Here is a 25,877-nt window from a genome sequence, read left to right as displayed (position 1 = left end):
GGGTAGATAATGCCTAACGTCCTTTATGCCTAACGGCCATTATGCCTAACATCCATTATGCCTATCGTACTTTATGCCTAACGTCCGTATGCCTAACGACCGTATGCCTAACGTCGTGTACCCCTCAGAAACTTGCTAAGCAGCCTGTAAATAGTAATTTATTTGCACGAATTGGAGAACACACGAAAAGCAACGAAACGATGTGGTATGCAATACCTTCAACAATAAGCATATGACTGTAGTGAGGGAGATGATCAATCGAAGGATGTGATCAGGCGAATTGATTTGCTGTAACTTACGGATCTGTACACTGTTAAGTTACCGTCTATATCTAATGCCAATAAACTGTGCACGCATTTTTGTGTGTTTGACGCCAACGACCAGGTTTAATATGATTACTGCCGATTATTCCTCAACCAAGGACAAAGAACAGATGTGATTCACTGCTGGGAAACCCCCGATCTGCGGATTTTGGATTTGTACCGTGGATATTTCGGTTTAGCACTAACCCGGGGATGGTCGATAAGAATTCAGTCTGAGTTAGGCTTGGGGGGGGGGGGGGGGGGATAATTTGAAAATAGTTCATTTTTGCTTCCACCATAACCGAATTAAAGCATGTAACCGAAAGAGTAATACATATACATAAATAATACAATGGTAACTAAATACAAAAGGAAAAGTGTATAAACCAACGAAAAAGAAAGCGTCATCCCGGCGGAGAACGGAACTGCGTACCTGTAGTATTTTTTTACACAACTTTTCTGGCCAATTGTTCGGGGCTGGCTCTTCCGGTATGAACACATAGTCCGCTTCACTAGCTAATGAGGCCATGATGGCTAAGTAACTACAAAAAGGTAACAAATGAACGTGATTCGATGAGTGAGAACACATAAATAGATGCGCTAGGGATGAGAAATTATATCAAAGATCATACGCAACGGCAAAATCAAGGAAACACCAAACAGTTTTTTTTCATTCGTTGCTGGCACAGTGGATCCTCCGCGAGTCGGTATTCTTTAATTTGCTTTGCTGGGTGCTGGATTTGATCCGGATGACTCACGGAGGGTTCACTGTATTGTTATTTATGGAAATTGAGGTAGACGTTTGACAATGAGTTGACATTTTTCGAGAAAGGGTAAGACACTTCCATGCCAGCTGACAATTATCACAGACACACGGGGTTCCTTGGATTGATATCGAGTTGTTGCTAGCACCAAAAGCTTTTCCAATTGTAAATACTCTTTGAACGTTCAGGACATCGATGATTGAGTGTAACCTGATGATGCCGAATTGCTGGTATACTGTCAGTGTGTGCGTGTGGGTGTGATCGAGGCTTGAATGTTGTGATGTGCATGTTGTCTTAACACTAAATCATATGTCAATCAAACAAAACAAAATATTTCATATCAGTAATTAAAGTATCAACAGCAAAGAAAACTCTAGTAGCCAATCGGTTAGGTTTGTGGTCGTGCAAAATCGGGTTTAGACGTGGCAGCTGGGACGTTTCTCGGACTTTGTGCAGTCAAGCGGTTTTTGTACAACAATTCTCCACCCAGCCCAATCAACGGCGACGGCCGTCGATGTAGTAATAGTAATTAAAGCGAGATTAGTACACTCAACGTTCGCCAACTGAGAAATGTTTTCTTCGCACCTACCGAACGGCAATCGCTAACTGAAATGTATTTCATGTGTCAAACCAATTTATTGAAATTCATTTTCAATGAAAATTTGTTTCAGCTAACGGACATTCAGTTAAAATACATTTCAGTTAAAGGTCTTTCGCGTAGCGAACGTCTAGTGTACATACATCGTTTACAGCGACTAATGCACCTAAAAAGTGTTCCAAAAATAGAAATTCCATGTTTACATTTGAATGCTGACCCTTTTAACCAAATCTTTATTCCTATTGCAGGTGACATTGGATCAGTGGAAGTATAACGGCACAAGCGGACTGCTGTGCAGGGTCGGTTGTGGCAGTGTTTACATACATATGAAAATCTATTATGGATTAACGTTTTCTTCCCTATGTCATCTTGGTTGAGAAAAATCTAATACCGTAGAACTTCGTTAGTTTGAATAGCTAAAACCGCAATTAAACGGCGCTCATATAGAATTTGGTTAACTGGTACCCCTACACTGAAGAGTAACACCTGGGCACCACTTTTTCTAGGTTATGTTCAGGTCACATTGGCCAATGATAAACTGTTTGTTTTGAATAGAAGGGAATGGAATTTAATTCGAAATAAACATTTAAATTACTCAAGACCTCAGGCCCTTTTGTGCAATATAATGCTGATATACGGCCTTTTTTTTTATGTTAGCCTTATATCAGTATGGTATTGCACTTTTAGCATTAGTGGGCTTGATGGTTACTTGGGTAGAGTTTTCATATTCTTAAAATCCATAAAGTTCTCTATTAAATAAAAAGAAAAGAAAATACACTTTACCTATTGATTCAATGGTACAAAACAACTATATCTGTTGATGTTATACATGATGACTAGCAAATAGTAATTCTCATTTTTTATGATCTTAAATTTGATTCTGCGTTCGAAATCTTTAAATATTTGATATATCTAGGTGGATAACTTTGATAATTTGCTATGAAATTTTCACAGAATTTCATCAGAATGATCTCAAGAACTTTTTTAGAATGATTCCCCTTCTCTTAAACTTAGAGGCAAATAAGCTTTTACAAAAATTGCATTCTTGAAATTCTTTGCAGAACAATCAACAAAATTCTTGGAAACAGATTATTTTCGTAGTTGGAAATGCTTAACATCAAATATCAGAATTAAAGTGGACATTTTATACGATAGATGAGGAGATGAAAGTAAAGAGTTGATAGTTCCGTTATAGTACGGCAGTGTGAAATTTGTATATAGAAAGTAGAAAGTGAACAAATGACAATTTTGAGGAAGGTACGAATAGGGGAGAGCTTCTCCTTTACCAAGCTCATCCGGTAATGAGGGATGGTGAGGGGTGTTTCTCCCTGCCACCACTGGCAAAAGAGATGATCGCCGATTTGCTCATGTACTTCTGATGTGCGGAAACAGTTCTATCGTAAACAACTACCCGATTCGTACCTTCCTCAAAATTGTCATTTGCTCGCTTTTTACTTTGTATATACAATTTTCACACTGCCGTACTATAACGGAACTATCAACTCTATAGTTGAATAAAATCTCCACTCTGATATTTGACGTTAAGAATCTCCGACTATGTAAATCGTTAAAGTCACGCATGAAGTAATAAGACATGATTAGTTAAAGTAGATTATTTTCGATTTTTTATTGATTCTTCTAGAAACTCCCTGAAAGCTCTTTCCATAAATCCATCCTTAGAATTTCCATGCAATTAACCTCAGAAATTTCATAAATTTCTGCTTAGAATAATCTTGGACTTCACCCTTGCATTCAATTGTAAATTCAATTCGTATTCTCCTTAGAATCCCCATAGTATTTCCTCAGAATTCTTTGAGCGTAGCCTCCTTTGAGATTCCTTCGATTCCATTGGAATTGTTCTCGGAGTTTATTTAGAACTCTTTAGAATTCTCTTGCAAGTATCGCCAGAAATTACCCCAGAATTCTTTTAGAACTATCCGCAGAGACCATCTTTGGAGTTCACGGGATTTTCATGGAATTTTCATCAGGTTAAAGTTCTAAATCATCCATGAAAGACTTTCGAAAATCTATCACTGACAAATACCTTTGGAATGTTTCCAATGTTTACAATTTATTTTCTGGGAAAGCAGGTATATTTTCCCCGAGTTTTAATTTAAATTGTAGGCATTTCCCAATAGTTTTCCTGGTGTTCTAAATTTTTGCTGTTAAAATTTTAAATTTTTTAGCGGCTATGTATATTTTGTTAAAACTACTGTAGACTTTCTTGGTGCCAAATACTCAATTTAAATATTTTGTTGAAATTTTTAAATTTCTATTTTAGTAATGAAAAGGTGACTTTAGTGAGTATTTTTAGGAAAATAGTGACTTTTTAGTCACTGGCTTCAAAATAGTGACCAGATCACACCTGCTACCAGCCCTGCATACCTTAAGGTGATACTCTAAGGAAGCCTTAGCGTGACACTTTAAAGGCACAAATGTCAGCTTCCACAAAACATACAAATTTGAAATTGCTACTCCTTGTTTGCTGTGCTATTACAAACAGAGAGTAGCAATTTCAAATTTGTATGTTTTGTGGAAGCTGACATTTGTGCCTTTGAAGTTTCACACTAAGGCTTCCTTATACCCCGGACAGACTATGGCTTATATCATGTAATATAGGCTGTCTTGCAATGAGCACTCATACATAGGATTTCCAGAGAAAACTAGATGCATGAGTGCTCATTGCAAGACAGCCTATATTACATGATATAAGCCATAGTCTGTACGGGGTATTATACCCCGTTCACATTACAGCCTATATCACATAATATAAGCTGTCTTGCAATGAGCACTCATACATAGGATTTCCAGTGAAAACTAGATGTATGAGTGCTCATTGCAAGACAGCGTATATCACGTGATATACGCTGTAATGTGAACGGGGTATTAGAGTATCACCTTAACCTTACATTACTATTATTCCGATGCATGTTGCTTGGAAGAGCAATAAAAAAAATGATTTTTCGTCTTCTTCAATAGCAGGTACAACAACAGAGAATTCAATTCCACGAGGAGACCTTTGCCAGAGTACGTTATACCCCGTTCACATTACAGCGTATATCACGTGATATACGCTGTCTTGCAATGAGCACTCATACATCTAGTTTTCACTGGAAATCCTATGTACGAGTGCTCATTGCAAGACAGCCTATATTACGTGATATAGGCTGTAATGTGAACGGGGTATTAGCTTCAGTAGAGAACGTACCTTTTTCAATCAACAGGAGTTGTTTCTTGGAAAACAGTTTGCAGTATTTAAGGTCCTCACTGTTGATGATGCTTGCGTATCCTAGCTCTTAACGTTATTTTTGAAAAAAACAATTTTCTCACGACGTCCACGTACGGGCGAGGCTTGAATAGTTCAACGTGTACTGTGAGACATTGGGGGTTATTCCGAGAGTCGAAGTGACTTTTGTCACTAGTGAAGTGAGAGAAGTCTTGTCGTGGTGACGTGACTCTCTGTGCAAATCAAATGAAGAGTCACGTCACCACGACGTGACTTTTCTCACTTCATTAGTGACAAAAGTCACTTCGACTCTCGGAATAACCCCCATTAAATTTGGCTTTGACTTGCCAAATCCTTCGCACTACGTTTCCGGCACCGTCTGACAGGTATTAAATGAGCACTCTGTCTAATAATATTTCCTTGACCGGCGTTGTCCAGATTCCAAAAAGTTTCATAGCCTATCATCGCGAGTAAACTTTTCGAAACAATTGTTGAGGCAACCACATTTTCGCAAAATCAGAAATCAATTGATATTTTTCCGCTCTCATGCGTTCGCAATATCACGCGTTACAATAAACAAAATATCATGCTTGATATTGATTTTACAAGCTCCTTTGATATTGTGAGACTATTCACAACGTGCAAAAATCAAGCTGAGAGTTGACTCGACACAAAAATGATTCCATTGCACATCGTTTTCTTAGATAGAGAAAGCATAGTTTGATATCTCTTTTTAAACTTGACCGATGGCAGACGCGAAGAGACTGCTGCAAGCCGTTTTGGAAGTTTCGGTTGCATTCGGGTGTAAAGCAAAAATCGTTAAACTCAATCTCACCACAGTTTGGTGAGATTTGCAGTTGGTGAGTTTTGTTAGCTTGATATTCCGTATTTTTTGGAGAATTTTTACATATGAAGGTTTTGGCTCTTCAGAGGCGTTTCCTAATATTTCCATGGAAAATTTTGATAAAATTAATTCAAATCCCTCCCGATGGAATTTTTTTGAAACCAAGCTAATTTTTGGAGAAGAAAAACCGGAGGTAAATGGTAGTAGATTAATACACGGCGAGCTGTATTTTTACTCTGGGAGCAGCAGAAGGTTAACCTCACTAACTGAAAGTCTACTAACTTGAAAAAAGTTCGCAACCATTGCACTGATTTTTTTTTTGAAAAATCGGAATCACTTTGCAAAGAACTGAATCCCTTTAGCAAAGTTTGGAATTACTTCGGAAAGTACTGAATTATTTCAGCGAAGTTCAAAATCATTTAGGACAGTACTGAATAAGTTTGAAAATGTTTGGAATCACTTTGAAAAGTACTGATTCGCTTACTTATGAATTGATTCAGTACTTTCCGAAGTGATTTCGAACTTTTATTGAGTGGATCTAACTTTTATGAAGTTATTTAGTGCTTGCGAAAGTTGTAAAAAACTTTCTGGAGTGATTCAGAAGTATCCAAAATGATAACGACATTTTCTGAAATGATTTAGCACCATCTGAAAAAAAAAATCCAATTTCTGAGTACTTACTGAAGAGATTTCAAACTTGTCCAAAATGATTCAGTACATTCCAAAGTGATTCAGAACTTGCAGAAGTGATTACATACTTTTCTGGAATGATACAGTACTCACAGTACAGAATCACTTTAGAATCCGATTTTTTCTGAAGTGATTCAGTAATTTCTGAAGTGATTCAGAAAAGTTCGAAGTAATTTAGGACAGTACTGAATAAGTTTGAAAATGTTTGGAATCACTTTGCAAAGTACTGATTCGCTTGCTTATGAATTGCTTCAGTACTTTCCGAAGTGATTTCGAACTTTTCTTAAGTAGTTCTGTGATTCCGAACATTTATGGAAGGATTGAGTTATTTATAAAGTGATTTGTAACTTTTATAAAGTTATCTATACTTGAGTAAGTTGTAAAAAACTTTCTAGAGTGATTCAGTAGTTTCCAAAATGATTACGAAATTTTCTAAAACGATTCAATATTATCTAAAAAAAATCGATTTTTTAAAAAGATATTCACTATTTTCTTAAGCGGTTTCAAACTTGTCCAAAATGATTCAGTTCATTCCAAAGTGATTCAGAGATTGCAGAAGTGATTACATACTTTTTTTGGAATGATCAAGTAATTTTCAAAGTGATTCCGAACTTTTCTGAGTGACTTCGAACTTTTCTTAAGTGGTTCAGTGATTCCGAATATTTTTAAATGATTCAGTTATTTCTGACAAGTGATTCCTAACTTTTATGAAGTTATTTAGTGCTTGTGAAAGTTGTAAAATACTTTCTGAAGTGATTCAGTAGTTTCCAAAATGATTACGACATTTTCTTAAATGATTTACCTCTATCTGAAAAAAAAATTCAATTTTTGAGTACTTTACGAAGCGATTTAAAACTTGTCCAAAATGATTTAGTTCATTCCAAAGTGATTCAGAACTTGCAGAAGTGATTTCATACTTTTCTGAAGCAGTACTTTCCAAAGTTATCTGAAGTGATTCAGTAATTTCTGAAGTGATTCAGAAAAGTTCGGAATCATTTTGGACAGTACTAAACCACTTAAAAAATGTTAGGAATTCCTTTAGAAAGTACTGATTCACTTACTTATGAATTGATCCGATGTTTTCCGAAGTGATTTCGAACTTTTCTTAAGTGGTTCAGTGATTTCCATTTCTGAAGAGATTCCAAACTTTTATAAAGTGATCTAGAATTTGCGAAACTGATAACAAGTTTTTTGGAATGATTCAGTACTTTGCTAAATGATTACGAAATTTTCTGAAACTATTCAGTACTATCTAAAGTGAGTGCTTCCATTTTTTTTTTTGAAGAGATTCAGTACTTTCTGAAGCGATCTCAAACTTGTCCAAAATAATGTAGTCAAGACGTCAAGAGCCATCCAGGTTTTCCATAAATAGCTCAAAATTATGCTGTGAAATGACAGCACTGCTCGAGTAGAATCAACATCTCGGTTTCGTTTCAAGACAGTGACTGCAAATGTTTCGGAAAGTTGGACTATGTGTCAAGGGTCATCCAGAATTCACACGAATGACGCGAAATGCTGTCATTAGATGGAATCAATTAAAGCTTAAGATCTCGGTATCGTTTCAAGATAGCGACCTCGAATGTTCAGTGTGAGTCAAGAGCCAGTAAGGCTTGCCGTGTAAATGATTCTAAATTCTGCTATGGCATCACAGATAGAGTAAACCCAAATAAAGCCCACTATCTCGGAATCGTTTCTAGATGGAGACTTTGAATGTTCAGCAAAGTGTTTGTATGAGTCAAGAGTCGTGGATATATGAAATTCAGCCAGTAGATGGCAACACTGCTCGAGTAGAATCAAATAGAACTCAATATCATGACAGTGATTCAGAACTTGCAGAAGTGATTGCAAACTTTTATGAACTGATTCAATACTTTCCGAACTTGTTCCGTAATTTTATGAAGTGATTCAGTACTTTTCAAAGTGAATCCAAGTGATATATTGAAGTGATATAGCATTTTTCAAAGTGATTGAAAACAGTGTTCACTCGGCTGTCGACAGAAGCAGGCCACTCTCGATGTGTGTCACGCGATCACCTGTTTACTCGGCAGCAACCATTGTGTGGTCCTTCTCATTGTTCGTCATCAGTAGTTCTTTCGGAAGAAAGCAACCGTTCCGTGATGAGTGTGTGAGTAATGACCACGTTTTGCGTCCATTGCTGCAATGGAAGCGCTCTACCCCCCGTTGGCGATACTGCCAAAAAATGAAACTTCTGGAAGCGGATCACGTTCTGATAAAGTGTTACGATTTCTTGTATAGTGAACAAGAACCCTCGGCTCTGTAATGTTAATTCGATTGAGCCTTATCAAATTAATTAACAAAAAAAAATAAAAAAAAGTAATTGAAAGATTTCCGAAGCACAGTACTCATTCAATTTTGGCAACAAAACCATAAAATAGTTCGTTTTAGGCACGGGGTTCGATTTTGGCACGGTGGGGATTTTGAAAATAATGTATTCTTGCTCCTTGTGAATACAATTTTTAATAAAAGATTAATTATTAATAACGTCTCACAGTGGTCAAAAATCCACGAAATCATAAGATAAATTTCAATTTTGGCAACACTAAATTTTCGGGCTTGTTGCCAAAATCGAAAGGGGACTGTAATCCCAAATTTTACAGAAGTGATTCCGAACTTTCCTAAAGTGATTCAGTAGTTTCCTACGTAAGTCATATTTTAAAGAAGCACCCACATTAGATCCGGATCAGACGCGTTGCGGCAAAGTGACAGCTAATTCGATTGTCTAACTGTCAAATTTACGTCAACGCAAACGAATCTAATTTGGGTGGTGCTTAACTTATGTAAATAATAGTAAGTCGCTTCCCTGAAACGATGCCATAATATTGAATTCTATTTGATTCTACACAAACAGTGTTGCCATCTACGGGCTGTATTTCAAACATTCACGGCAGCCCTGGCTGGCTCTTGATTCATACGCACACTTTGCTGAATATTCGAAGTCGCCATCTAGAAATGATTCCGAGATAGTGGGCTTTATTTGGGTTTACTCTATCTGTGACCCTGAAAACCCTGACTGGCTCTTGACTCACACTGAACATTCGAGGTCGCTATCTTGAAACGATACCGAGATGTTAAGCATAATTGATTCTACCCGGTCAGTGTTGCCATCTAATGACAGAATTTCGAGTCATTCATGTGAATTCTGGATGACCGTTGACAGATAGTCCAACTTTGCGAAACATTTGAAGTCACTGTCTTGAAACGAAACCGAGATGTTGAGCTCTATTTGATTCAACTCGAGCAGTGTTACCATTTCACAGCATAATTTCAAGCCATTTATGGAGAACCTGGATGGCTTTTGACTCATCACTATTCTAACTTTGGTAATACCGAGCAATTCAATAGTGGAAGTTAAAAATGTCGATTTTGACCCGGATTCGTATCAATTTAAAGCAATACATTGTTATTTGTGTTTAGAATGGTTGAGCAGGTAGATTGAGGTTAGGGCGACGCCACTCAGAACTCTAGATAAACATTTCAAAAGGTCCTATCTGCATTGATCGATTCTCTTCATTGACTTTCTCTTTCGTCAATAACTCAGCTGGAAAACCTTTCCCTGTTGTATTTGACGATTTGGACGCTCGATAAGAACCTCCTTTATCAAACTATGAGGTAGAATTAGCGCGAAATCTGTTTGCATAAGAGTAGTTATGAAAAGAGAAAGTCGATGAGAATCGGTCGAAGCAGATAGAAGAAACATACATTTAGGCGTTTCATGGGCAAGTTTTTGTGATTATCGATTTTTGTGTATTTTGAGAACCGATTGGATATGCTTAAAATTTAGCAAAAATCGAGAATAATGATTATTGGAACTAACTCTTTGATTGATTTGGAGCCGCAAGAATTGATGACATGCTTAATCATGCATCGTACTTATATTTATTTCCGTAGGAGAAAATCACATTTCCATTTATTTCTCCTAGGTATATTATGCAATTGATCCATTCTCAGGTTTATATCGTAACATGATAATGTGACTTCCAAACACACATGCTTTAGGTTTAATCTGATTCTTAAAGTTTCGAGGAGCCATGCTTTTAAAGTGTCTTTATATTTATTTCCACTAGTGTATATTAGCTAGTAGGTACGTGTGGAACTCTTGGTCTAAAATGAAAGATTAGTAATTTTTTGTACAAAGATCAAGTCGATTTGCTGCCCTCGACAAAGTTGTGTTATATAGTATTCTCAATACAAGTCCGAGATTTGGTGAAATTTGAACAATATTTGATTTTTTGGTAGGCAATTGAATATGATAGTCCCGCTTTCCATAATTTAAAATTTTCCCGCAAATCGAGATTATAACGAAATTCGTTCAAATTTGGCCCAGTTTTGGTGAACCTCAATACGCATTGAAAGAGCAGTGTGGAGTTGTAAAGTTGACCCACCCTAGTGTGCATGCATTCTGCTTGTTTAGTTTAGCTGATAAGCCGTATAGGTGCATCACGTGAAGTACATTGCATGAGCCCTTGTGCAACGCGTCATTTCAACTTAGGGAAGGTAAACAAAACCACGCCACGAGACTTTACCACACCGAGAAACGAAACAAACGTCCCCCCATCCACCCATCTAAACCGAAACAAACCATATTTAAATTTCACTTTCGAGGACGATCGCTAAAATGAGTAGCAGTGTAGGTAAGTAATGTAATAACTTCTAAGATGCAAACGAATTAAACGGAATCTCTATGTATGGTAGTACTGAGATGATGAACCAAATCGGATGCCTTGAATGCAGAATAACCTATAAGGTGAATAGCGGACACACGGGGAGCAGATAAGCGGCATCGTGGGCATTTATAAGCTAAAAAAATAAATAAATGAAAAATGCACGCTGCCGTCTGATAAGGACGGTGGACGGATGAAAGTGAACTCATTCAGGCAAGCAACGCTGACCAGAATGGTGCCTTCCTTAAGGGATGGGTTGCATAAATTTAGAAAAACCAAACGGGATGATGATAGCACAATCTAATTCGGGCGTTAATGTTAAAGTTAATTTTCATTTGAACTTCGTTCATCTAAAGCGAGCGGAAGATGAGAGATTAGAGCGTGCTGGAGGGAGATTCTTGCCTGACTCAATTGACTGCACATTCTTTCGGGCCAATCAGTATTTGGTGGGTCTTCGGGAATGAAAATGTAATCTGCCTCAATGCATAGACCGGCCACTACAGCTAGATAACTGCGAGAAAAGTGGGAGATGGAATGAATGTTTTGTTTTGGTTGGTATAGATTGATCATAGTTGCGTTGCTTTGAATTTAAAATTTTGATTTCCGTTTATCCAGTTTAGTCCTTGGGAGATTTTGCTTCGTTGCTTTTGGTACCATACATAGATAATCGCTTGATTTTTCGTTACAATAACAACAGAAAATAATTTATTGAACACAGGCTAACACAAGATTAAGAATGGGGGGAAAACGACCTGAGTTTCGGTAGATTTTGCTTGGATGGATGGCACAAACATCGAGTAGTTGTGGAAAGACAGGAGAAGATTGTGAAAGTTGAAAAACGATAATGATTGGCAAGGGTGTAGACAATTAAGAAAAAAAATATAACAAAGAGAAAAGGTTCAGGTCACATTCCTCGCTACCTAACACTTAGAAAACTCTTGCCTGTTCTAGTTTGGAGCAAAGTTTCACCTCCCAATCGAGGGGAGGAGGCGATTCTGGAATGAAAACATAATCAGCTTCGGAAATCACACCAGCAACAACTGCCAGATATCTACGCACCAGGGAAAAGAAAGAGTTTTGACTGTTAATATCTGAGCTTTTGGTGGTGAGAGCGATCCTAAATCCTGCCCAATTTCACTAGCTGGTGCTGATTTTCAAATTCGGACTTAAACAATTTTCAATCATTTCAACGAAATGTCTGTCTGCCGATTGCTTTTTAGGGGGTTAAGGACCGTAAAACTTACCCACAATGTCTGCCCATGACCTCCATGATGAAGGTTCTCTGGTGAGAGTAGGCAGTACTAACGATAGCATCAATGGCCTCGATGATGCGGTGCAGGGCCGAATCGGTACCGATGGTCATGTCCGTACCGCAGAAATCGTTATCGATCGAACCGACCATGCCGGCAATGTGCAGCGCTTTGTTCTTAAGTCGCTGGTCCTGGGTAATCCGACCGGCCGCCAGCAGCTCGTCCAACAAGCTGCTCCACTCCTGTCGAAACAGGTTGGCACCGGTCAGCGAACCGTCACCACCTATCACCACCAGATTGGTGATGCCACGGACGACCAGATTCTGGGCAGCCTTCAGCCGTCCGGCACGTTCCTTGAAGTCCATGCAGCGGGCCGATCCGATCACCGTACCGCCACGGTGGATAATACTGGATACTGAGGCCCAGTTGGCTTCCACGATGTGCTCCCCGCCATCGACCATGCCCTGGTAGCCCTCGCGGATGAAGTATACCTGGAAGGAAAGGGGAAATCAGAAAGTTTGTTATTAGGTCGGTTGATTGTTCAAACTGGTGACGGTCAGTTAATGCCAAGACAACCAATGCATGCCACATCGGAAGGATTTCCTTCCGTAGGTACGGCTAATTGAAAATTCGCTTTTGAAATGATGTACACTACCCGTCATAAGTCTCGCGTAACATTTGAAAAGGGCCTATCCTCGTTGATCGATTCTCTTCATCGACTTCCTCTTTGGTTTACCACGGCAACATAAACGAATTTCTCGCTAAGCTCTCAGCACAAAACAGAAGGGGAAGTGCAAACAAATCGATGAATCAAAAAGTGGTGCACTGTTCGACAGAAGATGATGTTAGCTTGCGCCTGAATCAACACACTGAATGGGAAATTCATTTGCAGTCGAGTTATTCGAGAATCGACCAACAATGATAGGCCCGTTTCTAGTGTTGCGCGAGAAGTATGGACTCGCATAGAAAACTTGGGGGGGGGGGACGTGCTGTCAAATCAGCCTACTGATCATTCTTGTATGAAACGTAAACAAACGTTGTAGGTTTCTTATGGCTTGTTTACGTTTGGAACCAGTTATCCCAGTTATGCGAGGTAGGCGACGATTGTTCGTATTTGACAGCCACCTCCCCCCCTTGATAGAAAAGTATTGCAACACTGAATTCGACAGTGAGCATGCATGAAGAGAATCATCATCGCGTATTCGCCCTTATGCATGCTCACTGTCGAATTGAATATTGCCTCCCCCCAAAAAGTTAAGCAACACCTTAAAAATGTTTACAAGCTGAAAATCGTGCTGAATAAGTCTGTGGCAGATAGAATTTTCGTCTTTGGAACTTGAAAAAGTACAGATTCACTTAAGAAAAGTTCGAAATCACTTCGGAAAGTACTGAATCACTTCAGAAATGTCCGGAAATACTTCGGAAAATACTGAATTGCTTCAAAGAAAGTTTCAATCACATCTGAAAGAACTGAACCACTTCAGAAATGTTCGGAATCTCTTCGGAAAGTATTGAATCACTTGAGAAAAAATCTTAATCACTTCGGAAAGTGCTGAATTACTTTAAAAAAAATCGGAATTCCTTCAGAAAGTACTGCATCACTTCAGAAACGATCGGAATTGCTTCAAAAAGTACTGAAGCACTTCATAATAATTTCGAATAACTTCTAAAAGAACTGAATCACTTCAGAAACGATCGGAAGAACTTCGGAAAGTACTGAATCGCTTCTTAGGTAAGTTCTAAATCACTTTAGAAATATTCGAAGTCTCTTCGGCAAGTACTGAATTACTTAAAAAATCGGCATCACTTCTAAAAGATCAGAATCATCCCATATATGACATTCGGTATCACTTCCAAAGCACTGATCCACTTCAGAAAATTTCGAAATCACTTCGGAAAGTACAGACTTACTTTTGAAACATTTTGAATCACTTCGGAATGTCCTGAATCACCTTAGAAATTATCGGAATCACTTCGAAAAGTACTGAATCACTTCAGAAACGATCGGACCCACTTCGAAAAGTACTGAATCACTTCATAAAATTTCGGAGCCACTTCTAAAAGAACTGAATGAATCGACTGAACCACTTCAGAAATGATCGGAAATACTTCGGAAATTACTGAAATACTTCAAAGACGTTCGGAATTACTTCTAAAAGAACTTGACCACTTCAGAAATGTTCGGAATCTCTTTGAAAAGTATTGAACCACCTGAGAAAAGATCTTAATCACTTCAGAAAGTACTGAATTACTTGTGAATAGTTCGGAATCACTTCAGAAAGTATTGATTCACTTCAGAAATGTTCATAATGACTTCAAAAAGTACCGAAACACTTAAGAAACGATCGGAGTCACTTTAAAAAAATGCTGAAGCACTTCAGCAATGTTCTAAATTACTCCGGAAAGTACTGAACCCTTTTATAATAATGCTGAATAGCTTCTAAAAGAACTGAATAACTTCAAAAATGTTCGGAATCACTTCGGAAAGTACTGAATCGCTTCAGAAAGTGCTGAGTCACTTCAGAAATGATCTAAATCACTACGGAAAGAACTGAATCAGTTTATAACAATTCAAAATCACTTCTAAAAGAACTGAATCATCCCAGAAATATACAGAATCAATTAGAAAAGTACTGATTCACTTCATAAAAGTTCTAAATGACATCTGACGTACTTTTGAAAAATTCGGAATCACTTCGGAAAGTACTGACTCACTTCAGAAAAGATCGGAATCATTACAAAAAGTACTGATTCACTTTAAAAAAAAAACTTTGAAATTGTTAGAAGTACAATTGATCGCAGCAATCTATGAATATACGATAGTATCAAGTCTAGAAAATAAAACTTTCATTCCTTTGTCAACCACCAAACAGTAAAGGTGTATCAAGGGGTAGGTCACTCCGCACCCCCGGCCTTGGATCATCTTTTTTGTCAGTGTGCCGCAAGTGTGCCGATTATGCCGGTCATAGAGCAAGCTGCGTCGGCAAACTTTGTAGAAGCGCATAAAACTTCGGGAAATTTCGAAGAAGCTTAGAATTTTAGACACCAGTTTAGTTTCAGGAACTTAGCAGCAGTTTGCGAAAGATCTTCTTCAAAGCAGTTCCACGCCAAATGGCGAATCGGAAAAACATGACCTTCTTCGATTAGCATGAAACTTTGCAAAATTAGTTGTTATGGGCAATGATTCGCATTTTTGCTAAAATTCGGCCAGTTTGGATCTTGTAAAATTTTCAAAATGGCGTCATTGCCCCTTTTTCAAAAAAATGTAGCACAGAAATGGCACTTCTGATCGAAATGACGGTTGGGACAAAGTTGTAGAGAAAAGTAATGTGTTTCTGGAAACAAAATATACAAAAGAAATGCTTTTGTAATTTCAATTAAAAATTACAAGAAATGCTTGAAAACCAAAAAACCTCAAAACATTCTTGCCAGATTGAAAAAAATAAAAGAAAGTCCATAAAAAATGCCAACTGGGAAACCAAAAATCGTAGAACAAGAACTTTTGGCAATTTTTTTAACTTCTTGTTAAAATGTTTTTTTTTCATGTAATTTAGTCAGAAAACGATGCTTGAGACATTTTAAATAGTTTTCTGTAAAAAAAAACTACAAGGGACAGCCCAGCCCTATGGGCAGCCCTATGGGGTTGTACGCAATGGTGACATAGGACTGTGGGAGATGACGACGACGAGTAAACGCAGCATGCCATAATAATTTTGAATTTGTTCCATGTTACCATAGTAACCTCAATATAAGCTCGGTAATAAAGAACATTCACTCTCTTATAGTTTTGTACATCGTAGGATACACAAGGGTTTCATTCCCACGATCTAAGGCCATTCCAATAGGTTATAAGCCTTTTCGGAAGTTTAATTAGAGAAAAATAAATGTTTTTTTTTCTTTCGTTTCGGTTACTGTCGCGAGTGAAGTACCGAAAAAAAAAACAAAAATTAATGATCGAGGTGAATCGATCAGCTGGAGGAGTGAGCCTGAATTAAACAACATATATCCGAAAACTGCTGGAACGTTTCGGAATGACTGATGCAAAACCTTCTAAGTTTCCACTTATCCCCGGCCACACACAATATAAGGAGGAGGGTGAAGCGGATAAATTGCCAAATAATCACCAATATGCAAGCTTAATTGGCGGTTTATTGTACGTGGCCGTTAATACGCGTTCAGATATTTCGGCTGTTGTATCGATACTGGGAAGAAGGACCAGTTGTGCGACTCAAGCTGACTGGCTGGAAGCGAAGCGGGTATCGCGATATCTCAAGCAAACGTTAAACGAAGAGCTGGTTTTGGGCGTGGATGGTTCATCGCTAAAAATCTTCGTCGACGCTGATTGGGCCAGTGATTCGAGTGACCGGAAATCAACGTCAGGTTTCTTGTTCCGTTTCGCTGGTGGATCTGTAAGCTGGAGTTCCAAAAAGCAAACTTGCGTCACGCTCAGCAGCACCGAAGCAGAGTACGTTGTGCTAGCCGAGTGTTGTCAAGAGCTTCGTTGGGTCCGGAGAATTCTTAACGACTTCAACGTGAAGCTATCATCGTCAGTGATTGTGTTCGAGGATAACCAAGGGGTGATAAAACAATCAAATTCATCAACCATTGGCCGCCGTTCGAAACACATCGAGACGAAATTCCACTTTGTTCGAGAGCTGCAACAGTCGGTGATAATTTTCATTCGTGCAATTATCAATAGTTACATTTTAAAACACCATAAAGTCTTAAAATTAACAGATGCGTCGAAATATTTATGATCGATTGGTGATAAAATTATTGAAATTGGTCCAGGGGCAGCTGAGTTATTAACGTTCAAAATCTTTCATAATTTTGTTGCATGTTCCATTATCGGTTTTCACAAAGTGTACCCCCATATAGAAATCACAGACGTAGTCCTACGTCAATACATAAAAAAGCAAATTAAAGTTCTAAAAGTTTACCAAACGTTCTTGTTCTGCGATTTTTGTCAGCTTTCATGTGTCCATGGTTTTGAACATTCTGACTGGAACTACTATGCCTATATTCGCATAACTGCCCCATATGAATACGAATTCAAGCAACGAAAAGACTGATATGTGATTATGGGTAGTACTCTTCAACAAAGCTCAGTGAACCTTCCTGGATGTTTTGGGAACTTTGCTCAATTTCAGGGAACATTCCAGATTTTCAAGAATATTAGTAGAATAGTTTATAGGAAAGTTTGAACATACTGAGAGGTAAGCACATATCATCGGTAAGAGACGTGTGTGTGAGAAAATTTGCGAAAAAATCTAAGGGCACCGGTGGGATTCGAACCCACAATTCCCATTCAGTACACGGGTGCATTGCCAATTATACAACGGTGGACCTATGGTGTTTGTTCACATCGACTGATACTGAGTGGTTGCGGTACGAGCACATATCGTCGATAATAGACGATTGTTGTGTATCAGAGAACGCTTGCGCAAAAAGACTAGGGTGGGGAACGGATTCGAAACTCAAATGTCATTAGCCAAATTCATCTGTAGACCATAGGTCCACCGTTGTATGATTGGCAATGCACCCGTGTACTGAATGGGAATTGTGGGTTCGAATCCCACCGGTGTCCTTAGATTTTTTCGCAAATTTTCTCACACACACGTCTCTTACCGATGATATGTGCTTACCTCTCAGTATGTTCAAACTTTCCTATAAACAATTAAATTGACTGCAAAGTCGCTAAACCGTAAATCAAATTAGTAGAATAGGTTCAGGATCTTCCCGGAAGTTCAGAGAAGGTCATAGATATTTTAAGATCTTGATAGATTTAATAAATATTGAAAAATAACAATTAAGGAACTTGGAATAAGATGAGGGAACTTCGAAGAGGTTGAGTAAAATTTCTAAAAGTTAACGGAATTTTGTAGATGTTTTTAAGGGACATTGTATATATTATAGGAGGTTCGTTCAAATTTAGCAACCTTGGGAAAAAATCAGTGATCTTCCTAAAAAATAAGGAAACTTTGTATGAGCCATGGCTCAATCTAGGAGTTCATCGAGCTTCTCAGAAGTTAACAGCAATTTCTAGAAATTTTCGGAGTAATCCGCAAACATATTTTTCTTTTGTTTATTGTTTATTTACCTAGTATTCATCTAACTTGTTTATGATCTTAATGAACAGTTAAATTTATGCATAAGACTAGAACACTACAAAAAAAAAAACTTACTAAACTAGAGTATTACACAAAGCTATCGCCTTAAAGAGAGTCGTTGTTGAAAGTTTCGATGGACCGTCGTAGTTCTAGCGTCTCCAGTCCGAGAAGATGGCAACGTTCCTCATAGGGTGGTAAGTTGGAAGGATCATTACACGGGGGAGTGCGAAGTGCGTATCGAACTTTTTTTCTGCACTAATTCGATCCTGGCAATCCAACTGGCATGATACTGCCACCAGGCAACCACACTTGACTCCAAAATTGATCGTACCTGTGAGCAATACAGGGATCGTAGACAGATTGCTTCCTTGGGGTACTCTGGAGGAGTTGGAAAATGTCTCAGATTGTTCGGATCCAATTTTTATACACAGCGTACGACTAGTTAGATACGATCTGAACCAAGTGACAAAAGCAGGAGACATGCCAAATTTGTCCAGTCTAGCTAGTAATATCCCATGGTCAACACGATCAAACGGGGCTTTCAGATCCGTATAAACAGCGTCGAATTGGGCACCAGAATCCATGCTACGCAGGCATGTGGAGAGGAATTGAACTAGATTCGTTGAGCCAGACCGTTTTGGGAAGAATCCGTGTTGTTCAGTGGAAATGTAGCGCTGGCAGCTGGCAAACAAAGCATCATTTACAATGATCTCGAACACCGTCGAACTAGCGCACAGCGATGTGATTCCACGATAGTTTTCAATATCAGCCTTTTCACCTTTCTTGTGGACAGGGAACATGACAGAAAATTTCCAACAAGAATTTACGTTGCTCTAAGGAAGCATTGAATAACACAGTCAATGGATAGACAAGAGCATCAGTACATCTTTTCAATATAGGGTAAATGTTGGCTTCGGCACCCATTGACTGTTTTCGGCAACCAAAATTTAAACGTTAATTTCACTATGTTTTCCCATCAACGCACTTCCCTGAATGTGTCCAAACGATTGTTTAGCCTTTCAGCTTCAATCTGATTATATTTGAACGATCGAGCAATCCAGTAATGCTACATTTTTCTTCAAATAAAGCATACGCACTACAAAATCGGGTTGATTTCGAGTTGCCGATAATAGAACAGCTGGTTAACACGCAGTTCTAATGGGAAGGTTGCCGAAGAAAAAGAGGCTGCCGACAATAGTCACACTCACCTGAGAAGTTTGGAGCGTTGTAAAAACGCTTTCAAAACGTTTTGAAAAATTCTGTCGATTGGAATGGATAGAGAAGCAAGCAGCAGATGAATGTAAACAAACAGACACATCATATATGTGCGTGGCGCTGAGAAAATGCTAGTAGAAGTGCAGACGCTGCATAGATAGACGAGAATACGTAAATTCCCCTACAACGGGAATTTCGTCAGGACCAACAGAGTATGATGGTTTCAATTTGTCCATGGCTGCTTCAACATGATGCGTTGAGATTTCGAAGGTACTGAATTCAATTGCATCCCTTGGAGTACCATCGAGAACAGCAACTATTTGCGAGTCCGATGCCACTGAGTTATTGAAAGCAGCCTTGAAGTGTTCCACGAAAAGATTGCATTTTCCTTGTAACTCAAGAATTAAACAACATACACCGTTGATCAAAACGTCAAACAAAAGGGTATTTATTCAGCTTTCAAACGATATATAACAAGTTATTACATTTCACCGTTTCGAACGAACTGTCGCACTTTACTTGTGATCAATGCTATCATGATCTGTACAGTCGCTGGTGACACTGCACCGGCGAGCTTATTCCACTTTAAACGCATTTGTTGTGCATTTTCACATCTTTACCGCATCCTCGATGTTTTCGCTTGACAATTGCCCAATATTTTTCGATCGGTCTGAGCTCAGGGCAATTCGGAGGCTTAATCTCTTTGGCGACGAAATTAACATTGTTTGCAGCATACCATTCTAGTACCTCCTTAGAGTAGAGGCAGCTGACTAGATCCGGCTTGTGTTGCTAAATTAAGGGTAAAATCCGCTTTTTCAGACACTCTTTAATGTAAACCTTCGACGTCATTGTGTGAGATGTGATGAAAACCTTGATTTTAAGGCCACAACTGCAAATTCCTTGCCAAATCATTAGTTTCCGAGCAAACTTATCAGCAAAAACAAATTTATACCTGGAAGGGACATCCCCACGACCAGTTGCCAGGTAAAATTTTCGTCCGGGGATTTGTTTATAATCCATTTTGACATATGTTTCGTCATCCATTAAAATACAGCCATCAAATTTCGTCAAAACTCGTTCGTATAGTAACCGTGCTCGCTTTTTGACCACTAAATTTTGTTTCAGGGAGCGATTCGGATGTTTACTGGCACAAAAAGACTGATGTATATCCTTCTCTTGAAAGGATGTTACGCACGGTGGAGAAGTTTGAATTGTATTTCTTTGCCAAATCATGTATGGAAACACCTGGGTTGCTTTTCACGTACCTCAAAACCTTTCTCCTCAACTCTTTGTCCCTAGTGCCACTTTTAGGATAGATGCGCTGTGCTCTATTCACACTCAGAGTATCCTTGACACGTTTGATTATAAGACTCACCGTAGACTTTGGGAATTTTAACACTTTTGCTATTTTTGAGGCAAACCACGAAGGGTTCTCTAGATGTTTGTGCACAATTAATTTTCTTTTCTCAAGTTCCATGATCCGTAATTTCGGGATGCGTCGATCAATCGAGAAAAACTTTTCAGCAATTTCTTCGTCAATGAAACATCAACAAATCCCTGTCAAACGTTTTTTGTTCCAACCACCAGGGGCGCGGTGGTGTATTAAACCGTGCGTCCAGATTTACTTTGAATCGAGCTTTAGTGCACGTGTCTTTGAGACGCATTTCCACAGGCAATCCATTTTCTTTCCTTTTGGATTAACGAAAGACCAAAACCGCTTCGGGTTCCTACAAAGGCTGTTCTGCGTTCGAATGACGTATCGTTTGTAAAGAAATCGGTTGTACAGTCGATACCTGTTACTCGCTTGGGTGAATATGCGCTTTAAAACAGGGCAACGAGAACGTTTCAGCTGACGTAAACGCGAATTGGACCACGGTGGAATTGGTGCACCTTGATTCACCTTTCCGTTGAAATAAACCACTGCATCGTCCACACAGGCAGCCATCTCGAGAGTCTGCCAATCAATACCACGGATTGCCTCACACAATGCGGTGTAATCAGCACGGTGAAAGTCCAAGCTTTGCAGATCAACGATATCATCGAATATTCTAGGGAGCAGTAGCTGAACACAGGATGATTCCGATCGAGGTTGATTAATGGTTACACAGCATTCAAAACAGCACTTTCACGTACGATATTTTCATTAGCTAACACAAAGTCAAGAGTACGACCATTTTGATTAGGATTGATTAGCGTTAAACCAAAGACATCATATCAAGAAGACTGGCAACTTTGCCAGAATCCAAGCGACAGATACAATAGCGCTGCGTTTGAGTGAAGGTGGAAGCTACGCATAGAAAAATGAGCAAATACACAAACCTTTCTTCTGAGGATGTAATCTTTGCTATCTAATTTGTTCGAAGCATTTACCTTTGAGCGGCAATCGACGCGATTGTACCTGTCTCATAGCGTTCGTATGAGAAAATGGAAGAGTTGCCAGTCTTCTTGATTTGTTGTCTTCGGTTAAACCATGCAGACTGAACCCATCCAAAAAAATTGAACTAGGTGCATAGAGAAACGATTGCTGAACATCTATGACCGGAAGATCATTCAGTGAATCAGACCAAACCAGATTGGATTGATTGTAGTCTCCAAACTGAATTGCGATATCCGAAACTTCAAGATTCGAGAGAATTGCTGCAATAGAGATTAAGTGGTTATTGATGTCAGCAACATTTGCTCTCCGATCTGGTGGCAAGTAGATCACCCCGATGCTAGCGTTACCAATGGGAGTTTCAATCTCGATCCACAACTGTTCAAGAGTATCACAGACAGGTGTAGGATCTAAGCAGCAACTCAAGTGTGAAGACACGGCGATGAGAATGCAAACCACCCCTGGATTTGGTGCTGTTTACAGGATAGCGATCATTTCGAAAAACAGCAAGAATCCGAAGCGGCAAGGAAGAAGTTGCAAATCTTAGTGCGTAAGCATCTAACGTTCTGGTAGTAGATGTTGATACGACGTTCATCTGAGTCCAAATTTTCTCTGGCATGGAGTTGTAGCGTTGGATCACTGCAAACCAGAGGCGCATTAGGGATGGAAATACTGTTGCTGCTTAAGTACTTGCCTCAAACAGCAGGCTGGAGGACCCCTTCTCCGACTCCGTACACAGGTCCGAAACGACTTCGACTGCTCCCATCAACATACGGAGCGACTGAGACGGGTGGAAAAGGGGCTTCTCCGGGGATGAAACCATGATAGAGTCATTAAGCATAATCTCGCAAGCGATTTTGTTGGCAATACTCGGTGACGAAGCATTAGAGTGTAATTGACAGATTCCATGATGCGCTAATGGTTGTTGTCTTAACGAAGGATCCGTACTGGAAGGTGGAAAACTATCAGGGCCAGGAATTTCATCATGGCACAAAGTTCGACTCACAAAACCACAAAAATCGACGTTTCGATTTTTTTTTTCTTCTTTCCTTTATTTAACGTCGGTCTCTGTTCCGCAATCTAGTGCCAATCACCGACGGACATCGATTGCCATCCATTGACAGCAACCGAATGTGCAGGAAGGCAGCTTCCACACCTGCGTAGGATATCGCACCCATTCACAACACACATGGGCCGGGACCAACGGCTTTACTTCCCTTCCGAAGGAAGACGTGACCAGAGATTTTTATGCCTCAGAAAAATCCCACCGACCTCGGCTGGGGATTGAACCCAGACCCATTGGTGTGTTAAAAAGCAGTCACGCTTACCACTACACCACCGGCGCCGGCTCGTTTCGATTTTGTTTCGAGTCTTTTTTCATGATGATATAGAAAAATATAAATTTTCTCATGAATCTAAGGAAAAACCTAAATTCTTGGGATTCTTAGGAAAGCTCCTAGATTTTTTTTTTTTTTAGCTGTAAGCTTCCCTTCCAGGTGTTCATTTTACCCGCATTGCCTCTATGAGCAATCCATTTCGATCGAAAACGGGAATAGGGGCGTTAACCGATCGAATTAGATTCAGAGGTAAGGCCACGAATCACCAATCAAGTTCTGGATCTGATTTGTTTCCATTAACATTAAATTGAAAATAATCAATCAACAAAAGTTTCACGATCAGTTCGATTGAAATACACTGGAGACGGTTTTTACGCGGGGGATTGATACATTTCCATGCTGCTTTATATTTTTGAACTTTTGGATAGTGTTAGATCATGTAATTTAAACTTGAATAATATCATTAATAGAATACATCTACCGTAGAGAATCGTTCATCGCAGCTAGATTTTTTTTTCCTGAATTACACCAAAATTTGTGATTTTTATTTCAAGTGCTCCATTTGATTACTTCTGACCTAAAACGGATAATGTGATTGGATTGAGGTCCTTAAGTTGTTCCGTTTTGGAGAAATCTTATAAAAGCGATTTTTTGGGGGGAAATCGCGTGAAAAACGACTCCAGTGTATTCCGCAACCGCGTTTGCCCCGAGTTCAAACATCTAATTGAGCCAATTGAATAATGTATGTATTGAACTTGCCTCCACGTCCAGAAACCTTCCCGAAAAAAAGTCGCGTGACCTTAGTTCGTTCTTCAGATCGCATCATGCGAAAAGCCAGTTGACAGACAATCATAAAATCGAAAGGAGACGAAGAAAAAACACTCAGAAAATCATCAAGTGCGATGAGATGCGGCACGATCTTAATTTTTCATTTCGCTCTATTGTCTGGTCCGGTTCGGTCTGATCGACTCAACATTGCCCCAAGGTCAAAGTACTTTTCAGACGATTATTTTCCTAGAGGAAAAATTCTCCTTTCGATATGTATACATCTAGGTATATCAACGATGACAACAAAAGCAGGACGAGAAATGTTCAGTACGCATGGGCTGGTCTACTGTCAAACTATCACCATGCACCCATCACCACTCATGGCTCTACCCTTGAAAGTGAAAGTGGTGGGCGACCCGACCTATGGGAAGTAAAATTAACTGATCCTAGGAAACCTTGGCCGAGACTGACTACACACTACGATCCACGGCCATCGATCAACATTGCTCTTAGCCTACTTTAACGATCAGCGGAAGATGCTATCTTGTTTCGATTCAGCGCGCGAGAGGAATATTTTTAGAATGCGCAGATTACAACACAGTCGGTATGCGAGAACCAGAAATATTTGGGTGAATCCATCACTTACCTTACATCCCACATAAATGCCCATACGGACAACGGCACGGACGGCGGCATTCATGCCTTGCGAATCTCCACCGCTGGTGAAGACGGCAATTCCCTTGCCTTTGTGCGCCCCATGTTGAATAAACCGTTGAACTGGTGGTGGTGACATTTTGCTGCAAATCGAACAAAACAAATCACTTTTTACTTTGCTTCAATAGAAACACAAACACTGCCTAGAACCACTTTCTTCTCCGTGCAATAACGAGCAATTTATTCTGTAAACTACTCAGCCTGAACAGGCCCCCCTCTTTTCACTGTGGGAACGAGTAAAGAAATGCACTTATGCTCTTTCACGGTCAGCGATGTTGTAACAGAAAAATCACTGCTTGCCTAAAAGGGGCACACGGACTACTGTGATAACTATTCCGGCTACACTACTGTAGCGATAAAACCACAGCCGACTAGGATACTAACATTTGAGGTCTTCAGTTGATCAGTAGCTGTTCAATTTTGTCCAGCGAAAATCTCGCGACAGACTGCTATAAACGACTCGGTAGACAGCCTGGAGTTAAAATACGAACCGTCGAGCGATCTGAGACGAAGACTCCTTTTTCTCGCAACCGAAAGGTTAACCAGAATGACATCTCAAGGTGACTTTCGGGAAAGCTTCGAACGCGTTTTAGCCCTGCGGATTTGAGGACAACCGGTTTGCTGCGGCTGATTGTTGGGTGAATTTTAACTGCTGAATTATAGAGTTTAACCGGGGAAAATTAGTTGTAATAATTGCGTAAAAAAGTAATTAAATTTCTTTAATCTAGGATACGCCGGTTTCAGCTAAGTTTCACTCAAAACAGAGCATTTCTTTGCCGAATTTGACAGTTTGAAAACCTCGTTCCTTCGATGCGGGTCAAATTCGCAGGGCAGTCAGTGGGGTGTAGCCTACACCGCTCGAACTGCAGTCGTCGGGAGAGCTTTCGTGTCATTTCCATTTTGAAAGCTTGAGGAATTTTCCTCTCAGCGGGAAAATTCATTGTAAACAGACGGCAGTCGATCGTTGAGAGAGGTACAATGTAATCGTTAGCATTTCGGGGAA

General features: G+C 39.4%; 1 protein-coding gene across 3 annotated transcripts in view; it reads right to left on the bottom strand.

Annotated features, from left to right (window-relative positions):
- The window catches only part of Pfk (ATP-dependent 6-phosphofructokinase), a 56,127-nt gene extending 30,779 nt beyond the window's left edge, over nucleotides 1-25,348 (bottom strand). The window contains exons 1-4 of one of the 3 annotated variants that reach the window (XM_065230144.1): nucleotides 25,259-25,348; nucleotides 24,807-24,957; nucleotides 12,351-12,847; nucleotides 12,049-12,157 (exon numbers count right to left, since the gene is read on the bottom strand). In XM_065230144.1, coding sequence (XP_065086216.1) covers nucleotides 12,049-12,157; nucleotides 12,351-12,847; nucleotides 24,807-24,953 — 753 coding nt within the window. In that variant the 5' untranslated portion in view covers nucleotides 24,954-24,957; nucleotides 25,259-25,348. Of the gene's footprint in view, nucleotides 1-735; nucleotides 845-11,508; nucleotides 11,618-12,048; nucleotides 12,158-12,350; nucleotides 12,848-24,806; nucleotides 24,958-25,258 lie in introns of all 3 variants that reach the window. The other 2 variants (XM_065230142.1, XM_065230143.1) reach the window with 2 other exon arrangements.
- Nucleotides 25,349-25,877: the final 529 nt, after the last annotated feature.

Source organism: Ochlerotatus camptorhynchus, unplaced genomic scaffold (assembly GCF_037179485.1).
Source record: "Ochlerotatus camptorhynchus isolate MF236.1 unplaced genomic scaffold, CSIRO-AGI_Acam_v1.1 ptg000328l, whole genome shotgun sequence".
In the NCBI taxonomy this organism is placed as follows: Eukaryota; Metazoa; Arthropoda; class Insecta; order Diptera; family Culicidae; genus Ochlerotatus; species Ochlerotatus camptorhynchus.
This window is presented reverse-complemented; position numbering and strand designations above follow the sequence as displayed.